General features: G+C 45.0%; 1 protein-coding gene across 1 annotated transcript; it reads right to left on the bottom strand.

The window, feature by feature from the left end:
- Positions 1 to 546: 546 nt before the first annotated feature.
- LOC123082853 (uncharacterized) lies at positions 547 to 807 on the bottom strand. The gene has a single exon (XM_044505087.1). The coding sequence runs from the start codon at positions 805 to 807 to the stop codon at positions 547 to 549; it is 261 nt and encodes an 86-aa protein (XP_044361022.1).
- Positions 808 to 12430: the final 11623 nt, after the last annotated feature.

Genomic DNA, 12430 nt, shown 5'->3' with positions numbered 1-12430 from the left:
TGGAATCTAAAATTCGAATTGGCTCGAGCATATATTTACTGAATTACATCCAGTCCATTCTATTATCTGTCCAATATTTCCAAAGCAAGGTTGGATTATTCTTTTGCCAAGTGGCAAGTCTGGCATGTAAACTTGAACTCATACCACAAGTCCACGATTCTGCACACATGCAGAGACTCTAGTTTTGTTGTCTCCACACTGCCATTCTCTTCTTCGCGTACTTTTCAGGCAAAGACTGAATGTGCACTGGAAAGCAACGCCGGAGGAAGATTTCCCAACCTCTCGATTGCATTGTTACTATGAAAAACGCGTGCCACAGACTGTCACACAGCACTAACTGAACGATCTACATATACTTTGACGCGAATTAGCCATAAACTGATAATTATATATATCCACTTTCAATTCATATCATCTCTATTATTGAGGAAGATTATGCACTGGTGTCTACAATGGAATGAAGAAATCATCACAAGTCGACGTACGTGTCAAAACACTCTAGTTGATCCAAGTTCTATGCAAATCAGAATCGAGAAAGCGACATGCTCAGTGCATGACGACGGTGTCGAAGCAGTTGACCCCGTCGAACGCGAGCTCGACAGCAGGGCTCCGATGCGCCGTCGGCTTGCCGTTGAAGAGTCCCTGCTCCTTCTGAGCGTCCGCCTTGCTAGCCACCGACGGCTTGGTCGCGCCGCCACCGCCAACGACCAGCCTGTTGCTCGCGCCGGCGGTGAGCACCGATGTGCCGTAGCCCTCCAGCAACGCCTCGCAGAAGACGAGCGCCGTAAAGAACCTCTCCATGGCCATGGATCCTCTGACGGATGCTTCGATCGAGCAGTCCGGCACCAACGTTTCCTTGCTGCTGCTCGTCGAACGAAAGGAGAGATTCTTGTTTGTTGATACACTAGTAGAAAAGGGGGCAATGTCCAGGCCAGTTCAGCCCATTAGTCCCGGTTCAATTCAGAACCGGGACCAATGAAGCTATTTGCCCCGGTTCGTGAGTCTAGGGGGCCGGCCGGGCCACGTGGGCCATTGGTTTCGGTTCGTTCGGACCTATTGGTCCCGGTTGGTGGGACGAACCGGGACCAATCCCTTTAGTCCCGGTTCATGCCACGAACCGGGACCAATAGTGCTGCCTATATATACCCCTCGCTCGCGAGCAGAGCACTCCAGTGCTCTGTTTTTCTTGCCGGCGAGGGGGGGCTTTGTGGTGCTCTAGCTCACCACCTATGCACATGAGGTATTCGATGAAATGCCCGAGCCACACTACTTAAGCTTTCTCCTCTCCAAGCTCGACCTCCAACCTCCATTTTCCTCAATATTTGTCTAGATTTAGCGGTCCGTCACGTCCCGTCCCCGTCTTCACCGCCGTCGATCACCCGCGCCGATCTCATCGCCAGCACCACCGTGGTGAGCCTCTTGTTCTTATCTTCTTTCTGAAAGGAAAAATATTCTTACTTGTATTATTTTCTTACTTTTATTATTGCATCTTATATAGTACGATGGTTTTGTTATCCGCCCCCGTCGGCCCTCGTCCTGTCTATGATTCGGATGTGGTATATATTATCTTTTCATAACTATTGGTTCATTTATTGTTTATGAAAATTATGCCGACCAACGTGACATAGATTTTATTTATCTAGGAGGTTGTTGAACCGGAAATTCCGACCCTATTGTCGAGAGGTTAAATTTAGTTGAAGAAGAAAACAATTTCTTGAAGAAAAAAATAAAAAAACTTGAAGAGGAGAAGATGATATTGGAGTTGCATGTTGCGGATGTCGTCGATGATCACAAGATCAAGATGGATGCAATGCGCTTGAAGATGAGAAAGATTAGAAAATATGCCATTCATACCGAGGCTTGGTATCATTATGCCGTTGGATCAGTTGTTACCTAGGTTGCGATTATGATTGCATTTGTTTTCGCATTGAAATGTTTTACATAGTTTCAATGTATGGTTTAATTAATTTAGATGCTCTGCAGAGCTTTATGTTGTTAGATAAGAACTATGTATGTACTGTGGTTTTTATGTGATGATGAACTTCTATTAATTTGATCACTTAATTATCTATTCATGATGTTCTGTAATGATTTTAGACACACTTAATTATATATAATGCACGCAGATGAACCGGCAATGGATGTACGGTGACAGACACACCTCCGATTACATTAAGGGCGTGCATGATTTTCTCGAAGTGGCTGAGGCAAACAAGCAGAATGGTTTTATGTGTTGTCCATGCCCTATATGTGGGAATACGAAGTCTTACTCTGACCGAAAAATCCTTCACACCCACCTGCTTTACAAGGGTTTCATGCCACACTATAATGTTTGAACGAGGCACGCATAAATAGGGTTATGATGGAAGACGGCGAGGAAGAAGAGTACGATGACAACTATGTGCCCCCTGAATACGATGATGCTACTGAACATCAAGATGCACCAGACGATGTGCACGATGGTGCTGCAACGGGCGAAGCTGCTGAAGATCAAGAGGAACCAGACAATGTGCCCGATGATGATGATCTCTGCCGGGTCATTGTCGATGCAAGGACACAATGCGAAAGTCAAAAGGAGAAGCTGAAGTTCGATCGCATGTTAGAGGATCACAAAAAAGGGTTGTACCCCAATTGCGAAGATGGCAACACAAAGCTCGGTACCGTACTCGAATTGCTGCAGTGGAAGGCAGAGAATGTTGTGCCTGATAAAGGATTTGAGAAGCTACTGAAAATAATGAAGAAGAAGCTTCCAAAGGATAACGAATTGCCCGACAGTACATACGCAACAAAGAAGGTCGTATGCCCTCTAGGATTGGAGGTGGAGAAGATACATGCATGCCCTAATGACTGCATCCTCTACCGTGGTGCCTACAAGGATCTGAACGCCTGCCCGGTATGCGGTGCATTGCGGTATAAGATCAGACGAGATGACCCTGGTGATGTTGACGGCGAGCCTCCCAGGAAGAGGGTTCCTGCGAAGGTGATGTGGTATGCTCCTATAATACCACGGTTGAAACGTCTGTTCAGAAACGGTGAGCATGCCAAGTTGATGCGATGGCACAGTGAGGACCGTAAGAAAGACGAGAAGTTGAGAGCACCCGCTGACGGGTCGCAGTGGAGAAAAATCGCGAGAAAGTACTGGGATGAGTTTGCAAAGGACCCAAGGAACGTATGGTTTGCTTTAAGCGCGGATGGCATTAATCCTTTCGGGGAGCAGAGCAGCAATCACAACACCTGACCCGTGACTCTATGTATGTACAACGTTCCTCCTTGGATGTGCATGAAGCGAAAGTTCATTATGATGCCAGTTCTCATCCAAGGCCCTAAGCAACCCGGGAACGACATTGATGTGTACCTAAGGCCATTAGTTGAAGAACTTTTATAGCTGTGGAATGGAAACGGTGTACGTACGTGGGATGAGCACAAAAAGGAGGAATTTGACCTAAAGGCGTTGCTGTTCGTGACCATCAACGATTGGCCCGCTCTCAGTAACCTTTCAGGACAGACAAACAAGGGATACCACGCATGCACGCACTGTTTACTTGACACCGATAGTATATACCTGGGAAGCTGCAGGAAGAATGTGTACCTGGGCCATCGTCGATTTCTTCCGACCAACCATCAATGTAGAAAGAAAGGCAAGCATTTCAAAGGCGAGGCAGATCACCGGAAGAAGCCCGCCATGCGTACCGGTGATCACGTACTTGCTATGGTCAATGATTTACACGTAATCTTTGGAAAGGGTCCCGGCGGACTAGCTGTTCCGAATGACGCTGAGAATCACGAAAAAGAGGGCATTGCCTCCGAAGCAGTATAAAGGTCCTGCCAGCTACGCTCTTACGAAAGAAGAGAAAGAAATATTCTTTCAATGCCATGCGTACTGGCTTCTCGTCGAATATAAAGGGAATAATAAATATGACAGAGAAAAAGTTCCAGAACCTAAAGTCTCATGACTGCCACGTGATTATGACACAACTGCTTCCGGTTGCATTGAGGGGGCTTCTACCGGAAAACGTCCGATTAGCCATTGTGAAGCTATGTGCATTTCTCAATGCAATATCTCAGAAGGTGATCGATCCAGAAATCGTACCAACGCTAAGGAGTGATGTGGCGCAATGTCTTGTCAGTTTCGAGCTGGTGTTTCCACCATCCTTCTTCAATATCATGACGCACGTCCTAATTCATCTAGTCGATGAGATTGTCATTCTGGGGCCCGTATTTCTACACAATATGTACCCCTTTGAGTGGTTCATGGGAGTCCTAAAGAAATATGTTCGTAACCGCGCTAGGCCAAAAGGAAGCATCTCCATGCGCCATCAAACAGAGATGTCATCGGGTTTTGTGTTGACTTCATTCCTGGCCTTAAGAAGATAGGTCTCCCTAAATCGCGGTATGAGGGGAGACTGACTGGAAAAGGCACGCTTGGAAGGGACTCAATAATATGCAGGGGCGGATATTCTTGGTCTCAAGCACACTACACAGTTCTACAGAACTCTACCTTGGTGACCCCGTATGTCGATGAACACAAGAACAGTCTACGCTCCAAACACCCGGAGCAGTGCGACGACTGGATTACATGTGAACACATCAGGACTTTCAGCAGTTGGTTGGAAACATGTCTCAGAGGTGACATCACTGTTTGTGATGAGCTGTACTTGTTGTCCAGGGGACCATCTTCGACTGTAATGATTTGGAAAGGATACGAGATAAATGGGAATACATTTTACACGATTGACCAAGATGAAAAGAGCACCAACCAAAACAGCGATGTCCGCTTTGATGCAGCAACCGACAAGGGAAATGACACATATTATGGTTACATAGTAGACATATGGGAACTTGACTACGGAGTAGATTTTAAGGTCCCTTTGTTTAAGTGCAAGTGGGTCAATCTGTCAGGAGGCGGGGTACAGGTAGACCCACAGTACAGAATGACAACAGTGGATCTGAAAAAACTTGGGTACACTGACGAACCGTTCGTCCTAGCCAATGATGTGGCACAGGTTATCTATGTGAAGGACATGTCTACCAGACCGAGGAAAAGAAAAGATAAGGAAGCGAATACATCATACAATGAGCCAAAGTGCCACATAGTTCTTTCAGGAAAAATGGACATCCTGGTAGTGGAGGGCAAGACAGACATGTCTGAAGAGTATGAAAAGTTTCATGAAATTCCCCCCTTCAAAGTCAAGGCTGACCCAAGCATCCTGATAAATGATGAAGATTATCCATGGTTACGGCGCAATAAGCAAACGACACAAGCGAAGAAAAAGTGAAGACTTTCTCCCGCAACTATTATGATGATACCATGCCAACTTTGTAACAGACGAGTATGATACCATTGTCCGTTTTGTACATGCACATGCTATGCCAACTTTTTCAGAGTTCATTTGAAAACTATGAATTTGAAAACCTCGCCAATCGAAGGGCGCTCACACCGGTTTATAAGCCCGTCCCTCTACACGCCTTGTTGAGCTCACAAACTTATGATTCACACAAATTTCAAAGAATTCAAATTTGAAAACTAATGGCACAAACAGAAAGTTTATAATTTTGCTGACCTAAAAGCAAAAAGAATTAAAAAATAAAGCAAAAAACCAAAAGAAAATAAATAATGCAGAAAACAAAAAAAACTTGAAAAAAAATAAAAATAGCAACAATAAGTATTTTTTGTAAGTAGAAACAAAATAAAATAAATAAAGCAACAAAGAAAACAAAAAAAGTGTTTTCAAATTTGAAAACTAATGGCAGTAACAGAAAGTTTATAATTTTTCTAAAACTAAAAGCAAAAAGAATTAAAAAATAAAGCAAAAAACAACAAAAAATAAATAATGCAGAAAACAGAATAAAAAAACTGAAAAATAATAAAAATAGCAACAATAAGTATTTTGTTGTAAGTACAAACAAAATAAAATATATAAAGCAACAAAGAAAACAAAAAAAGTATTTTTAAATTTAAAAACTAATGGCACTAACAGAAAGTTTATAATTTTTCTAAAACTAAAAGCAAAAAGAATTAAAAAATAAAGCAAAAAACAACAAAAGATAAATAATGCAGAAAACAGAACAAAAAAACTGAAAAGTAATAAAAATAGCAACAATAAGTATTTTGTTGTAAGTACAAACAAAAATAAAATAAATAAAGCAACAAAGAAAACAAAAAAAATATTTTTAAATTTAAAAACTAATGGCACTAACAGAAAGTTTATAATTTTTCTAAAACTAAAAGCAAAAAGAATTAAAAAATAAAGCAAAAAACAACAAAAGATAAATAATGCAGAAAACAGAACAAAAAAACTGAAAAATAATAAAAATAGCAACAATAAGTATTTTGTTGTAAGTACAAACAAAATAAAATAAATAAAGCAACAAAGAAAACAAAAAAAGTGTTTTCAAATTTGAAAACTAATGGCACTAACAGAAAGTTTATAATTTTTCTAAAACTAAATGCAAAAAGAATTAAAAAATAAAGCAAAAAACAACAAAAAATTAATAATGCAGAAAGCAAAACAAAAAAACTGGAGAAAAATGAAAATAGCAACAATATGTATTTTGTTGTAAGTAGAAACAAAATAAAATAAATAAAGCAACAAAGAAAACAAAAAACAAAAAAAAGTGCCACCAACTGGGCCCCCACGGCATGAATACGACTAGAAACCCTACCATGGGCCAGGATTCAGGCCCGCGGGAGGCCCAGTAGACCCACAGGCATAGATTGCAGGTTTAGGCCCGAAAGCCTACTTTAGAGAGGAGTTCGAGAGGGAAGGCGCACCGCACCTTATAAACAGGTGCGCCTCCCTCTCAACTAGCGAGGTGGGACTAAATATTTGGGTTCGGGGCAGCACAGGCCTTTGGTCCCGGTTGGTGGCACCAACCGGGGCTAAAGGGGTGCATTAGTCCCGGTTGGTTCTACGACCCGGGACTAATGGCCCCCTTTAGTCCCGGTTGGTGCCACCAATCGGGACCAAAGGCCTCTTTTCAGCAGGAAGCGGCGGCCTTTGGTCCCGGTTGGTGGCACCAACCGGGACTAAAGGGGGGAATTAGTCCCGGTTCGTGGCACTAACCGGGACTAATTCACTTGCTATATAAGCAAAGACTTAGCGTTTTTCATTTCATCTCTGCAGTTGCCCGCACGGCCGCCGCCGCCAGGCTGCCCAATTCACAGCCCACCGACACTGTCGCCGCCTGCGCCCCGCGCCATCACCACCCCGCGCCGCCCCGACGCCGTCGCCGCGCCACCCCGCGCCGTCGCGGTCACCTCCCCGCGCCGCCTCGACGCTGTCGCCGCCCCGCGTCGCACCCCGACGCCGTCGCCGCCCCGCCGACGCCGTCGCAGCCACTCGCCGCGCCCCTGCTCACCCCGCACCGCCCGCCGCTCGCCCCTGCCCGCCCCGACGCCGCCCTTGTGAGCACCGCGCGCCGCTGCCGGCCGGGACTATATGCTATTTTTTTACATGTTTTTAGATGTTTTTATATTTTTAGATATATGTATTTCTTATGTATGTTCATATATGTATTTTTTTAGATATATGTATTTCTTATGTATGTTCATATATGTATTTATGTATTTTTTGTATGTTCATATATGTATTTTTTTGTATGAATGTATGTATTTTTTCAATTGTAATATGCATGGTGTTTTAAAAATACATTAATTTTAGTACATTAATGTTCTCTAATTTAGTACATTAATTTTAGGTTAGTTTCATTTTTAGAAAAGTTTTATATATTTAGGAAGAAGGAAGAGAAGGAAGAAGGAAGAAGAAGAAAACGTTTTATATATGCAAAAGTTACATTTTTAGAAAAGTTTTATATATCTAGCTAGAAAGAAGGAAGAAGAAGAAAAAGAAGGAGAGGAAAAAGGAAAATAAGAAGAGGAAGAAAGGAGAAGAAGAGGAGAGGAAGAAGAGGAGAAATAAATAAGAAGTGGAAAAAAGAAGAAAAAGAAGAGGAGAAGAAGAAAGAAATAGAGGAGAAGAAGAAAAAATAGAAAATATTCTATTTTTTCTTCTTCTCCTCTATTCCTTTCTTCTTCTCCTCTCTTTTTTTCTTCTTTTTTTTCATCGATCTTCTCCTCTGTCATTGTCGATATACCCCTCCCGATAACTTCAACACGAGGGGGGGTCCATATACCCCCTCCCGATAACTTCAATACGTGGGGGGGGGGGTCGATATACCCCCTCCCCGATAACATTAATTTCCCGTGTATGTATCTCGTCGTTGTCGATATTACCCCCTTGAAGCGTTGTCGATATTATCCCGGGTCGAGGGTTCTAGGGTCGAGGGATCGAGGGTTCCAGGGTCGTCTAGGGGTCGAGGGTTCCAAGGTCGTCGAGGGTTCAAGGGGTCGAGGATCGCCGAGGGGTCGAGAGGGTTCCTAGTGTCAAAGTATTGAAGAAATCCATGGCTTCATCATTAGCCAGAAGTAACCATGGCATGATGGTACGAAGTCCTCCAAAGTTATTCTGGAATGGAGTCCCGGATAGGATAATTTGCCTTTTTGTACGAATTTCAGCAAAGGCCTTCCAAATAACGATATTCGGAAGGTTCTTGCTGAACTTTGTACCAAAAAGCGAATTATCCTATCTAGGACTCCGTTCCAAAATAACTTTGGAGAGTTTCGTACCATCATGCACCTGTTACTTTCGCCTAATGATGAAGACATGGTTTTGTTGAATCCTTTGACACTAGGCAACCTCCCGACCCCTCGGCGATCCTCGACCCCTTGACCCTCGACCGCTCAGCGATCCACGACCCTCTACCCTACCGCGGGCGTCGATGCCCACGTCACTTGTGTGACATAAATGTAGTGTTCAACGCCGACCCCCTCCCAATAGCTTCAACACGTGGGGGGGGGGTCGATATTACCCCCTCCTTGAAGCATTCTCAAGGCCACCCCCTAACCCTTGAAGCGTTGTCGAGGCCACCCCAAACCCTAGAGAAGCAGCGTCAAGGCCACTAATAGATTCCTTATTGTGATGAGCTAGCTAGTTCTACGTTTGCCACTAATATATCCATATCTGTCATGTTTGAATAATAATTGCCATGTTGTAAATATTTTTAGAAACTATGGACACCCCCCGAGACGAAGCACAAGAAGCGTTGTTGAGGGACATAATCGCACAAGGAAGTGATGCCGTCTGCTCGTTGATGTTTCTCGACGACAATGATGGTCTGGAAGGAGAGGGTGAAGAAGCAGCTGGCTATGATTTACATGGCTCCGATGACCCAATGCCGGTGCAAGAAGGAGAGGGTGAAGAAGTATACCTTGAGGACGGCTCCGGTGATCACCAAACCGAGTCCGGCCAGGTATATATATTAGTTAAGCCTGTGCTGACTAGCTAATTGATGCATTCATTGTTTTAGTATGTACACATATTAATTAACTCTCGTCTTTGTTCTTTTTTCTAGCCCTCCGGATCGAGCACAACTTCGGTAAAGAGACGAGGCCCGAAGAAAAAGTTGAGCTCGGATGAAAAGTTTGAGATCATACCAATCGCGCGCGACGGCCAACCGATTAAACCCTACCAGACAAAGAAGGCATTTGTTGCTCAGTGCGGGGTTCTGGTTAGGGACAAGATCCCGATCAGCATCCACCAATGGTATAAGCCTAAGAACGAAGACCCTAAGGTGTCTTATGTCAATGATATGCAGAAAAATGATCTTTGGAGTGAGCCGAAGTCAAATTTCACCCTACCGCCAGAGGATGATCCGGAGAAGCCAGTTATAGAGCCATTAAGCAAGTCTTTTGCTCTGAAGAAGATGGAAGACCTATTCAGGAATTGGAAGAAAGACCTCAATAGGTATGTCGAAAAAAATGAGACACCAGAATTCAAGGGCAAATATGAGAAGATCAGAGATGACTGGCCCGCATTTGTGGCCCACAAGACATCGGAAAAGAGTAAAAAGATGTCGGTGACAAACAAGAGAAATGCTGCAAAGAAGAAGCTTCACCATCGCACGGGGTCAGGTGGCTACCTCGTAGCCCGGCCTAAGTGGGCCAAGGCTGAGAATGATCTGCTTGATAAAGGGATCGAACCAGAGACAATGAACTGGCTAGACCGTTGCCGGACTTGGTTCTTTGGGGCCGGCGGATCCTTGGACCCTATAACAGGGAAGTGCATTTGCACGGACGAACAATTGGACATACCAGTCAAGAGGCTTCAGCAATATATCAAAGCAGCGTAGCAAGGGACGTTCGTTCCAGACAGGGAGAAGGACGAGCTCACAATGGCCCTCGGGAATCCTGAGCACCCTGGACGGACACGAGGCACGCCAGGCTCCGTTTCGTGAAAGGCTGGATTTCCGGACACAGAGGGTTACAAAACCCAGGAGAGGAGGAAGAAACTGGAGCAGAGCCAACTGCAGGCGCTGCACGAAAGGGTAATGGGGCTAGAGGAACGAGAAGCAGATCGCAGCAAACGACCTGCCGAAGCTTCCCCCGAAGCTACCCTGCCATCTCAGCGGAGAAGCAGCGTGGCTTTCACCGAGCTGCTTCAGCCAGAGCATGCCTTGACGGCTCCTTCCAGCTATCCCGTGGATGCTATCACAGATGTTGAAAATTGCCACCTTATGGCGCAATGGATGAATTTGAAGGTCAAGGCGGCTGTTGGCTCTGTTTATCCTACTAAACCCGACCCAACTTTTCACTGCCGGCCGATTCCAGAAGGATATGCTAAGGTGATGGTCGATGAAATAACGGAGGGATTTGAGGACCTCCGGCTTGACCACCCTACCGGTGAAGGGGAGTATCGGCTGGGTTCTGCTCTGAAGACTCCATGCCTATGGCGGAAGGATCTCATCAACCTTCCGAACTGGACGCCTCCGCCTCCTCCTCCTCCTCTGGCGAGTCAGGGCACTCCGCCTCCTCCTCCGGCGAGTGACGATCAGGGCACTCGGCCGGCTCCTTCTTCGGCGCGTGGCGGCACTCCGCCTCCTTCTCCGCCTGCGCCGGCGCGCCCGAGCAGCCAGCCTCCTCCTTCTCCGCCTCGTCAGCAAGGGCGGAAGAGACCCGCCGCCGCTCCGGCTGCTCTGGCGCGTCGTAGTCCTTCTCCTCCACCTCGTAAGCAAGGAAAGAAGACATCCGCTCCGTCTGCTCTGCCGGCGTCTAGTAGTACAGCCAAAGGCGGGAGGAGATACAGATTCGGTCCTTCTCTGAAGACTCCAGAGAATTTACCGTACGAGAGGAGCGAGGAGGAAAACACGAAGATCGCGCAGACCGAAGTGGATGACTGGTTTCAAGGGTTGAAAGCAAAGAGACATCCACCTCCGAAGGAGAAGGTAGATCTGGTGAAAGCGAAGCGCACTTTGGCTGCCCTGACAAAACCACCCAAGTCTCCGCCGAAAGGAAACTATGAGCGCATTATTGGAAAGGCATTTGCCGTAGCGGAGAGGTCGGGAAGTACTAAAAGTGATCAAAGGATGAAAGAACGACGAGTTGGGAAACAAATTGCCCAGCTCGGCGAACAAGCGAAGCAATCGTGCCCCCCGCTCAAGGTGCCTGCTAGCGACATCGTCGATCCGAGGATGGTGCCCGGTTATGGCAATCCTGCAGATTACCTGCCCAACGATGTACATTATGATTTCTTGGAGGTGTAGATACAAAGATACGAGTACGGGAAGCCTCTCGTCAAAGATGAAAGTTCTCTATCAACGATGATGCGAAGATTGCATGATTGGTACATGAAAACCTGCAAAGAGTCTGAGGGGAGGAGTACTTTGTATGTGAGAGTTAAAAAGGAGCATGACCTCCTTGGAATTGAACTGTTGCCTATTCCATTTGAGGAGTTCTATCAGTTTTTCAATCAATTGGCCATTGATAAAGCAACGGTCACCTGCTACTGTCTGTAAGTAGTACTACTTCTGTCATTAAGTCTCTCTATGTAACTCAGCCCTTTCATTGCATGTATTTATAATTATCTTCACTATATTATGCAGATTGAAGATCGCCGAATTGAAGAAAAGACAAGTGGGTGATATTGGGTTCATTAACACATATCTCATAGATAAAACTGAGGTTGAATTTTGTAAAGAAAATACTGAGGCCAACTTGCTACAATCGTTGGTAATAAATGAACACAAAGATATAATACTCTTTCCTTACAACTTCAAGTGAGTGTTACTATCTTGTGGCATATTCGGTTTCCTTATTAGTCCAGGTTATAGTAATGTAATATTGATGAGTTATGCATGTGTGCGCAGCTATCACTATATTCTCCTAGAGATTAAGCTTGAGAAGGGAGTAGTAACTGTCTTAGACTCCAAGCGAAAAGATCCCAAGGAGTATGCGGACATGACTGAAATGCTCGAGAAGTAAGTTAAATCGATCATTATCCACCATATCAGCAACTTTGTTCATTTCTGATATCAAGTAATTGTTTTCTTTGTATGGCAGGGCTTGGAGAAAATTCACCAAAAAAGCTCCGGGACT

Source organism: Triticum aestivum, chromosome 4A (genome assembly GCF_018294505.1).
Source record: "Triticum aestivum cultivar Chinese Spring chromosome 4A, IWGSC CS RefSeq v2.1, whole genome shotgun sequence".
Classification (NCBI taxonomy): Eukaryota; Viridiplantae; Streptophyta; class Magnoliopsida; order Poales; family Poaceae; genus Triticum; species Triticum aestivum.
Note: the sequence above shows the minus strand (reverse complement) of the source record. Positions and strands in the feature narration are given on the sequence as shown.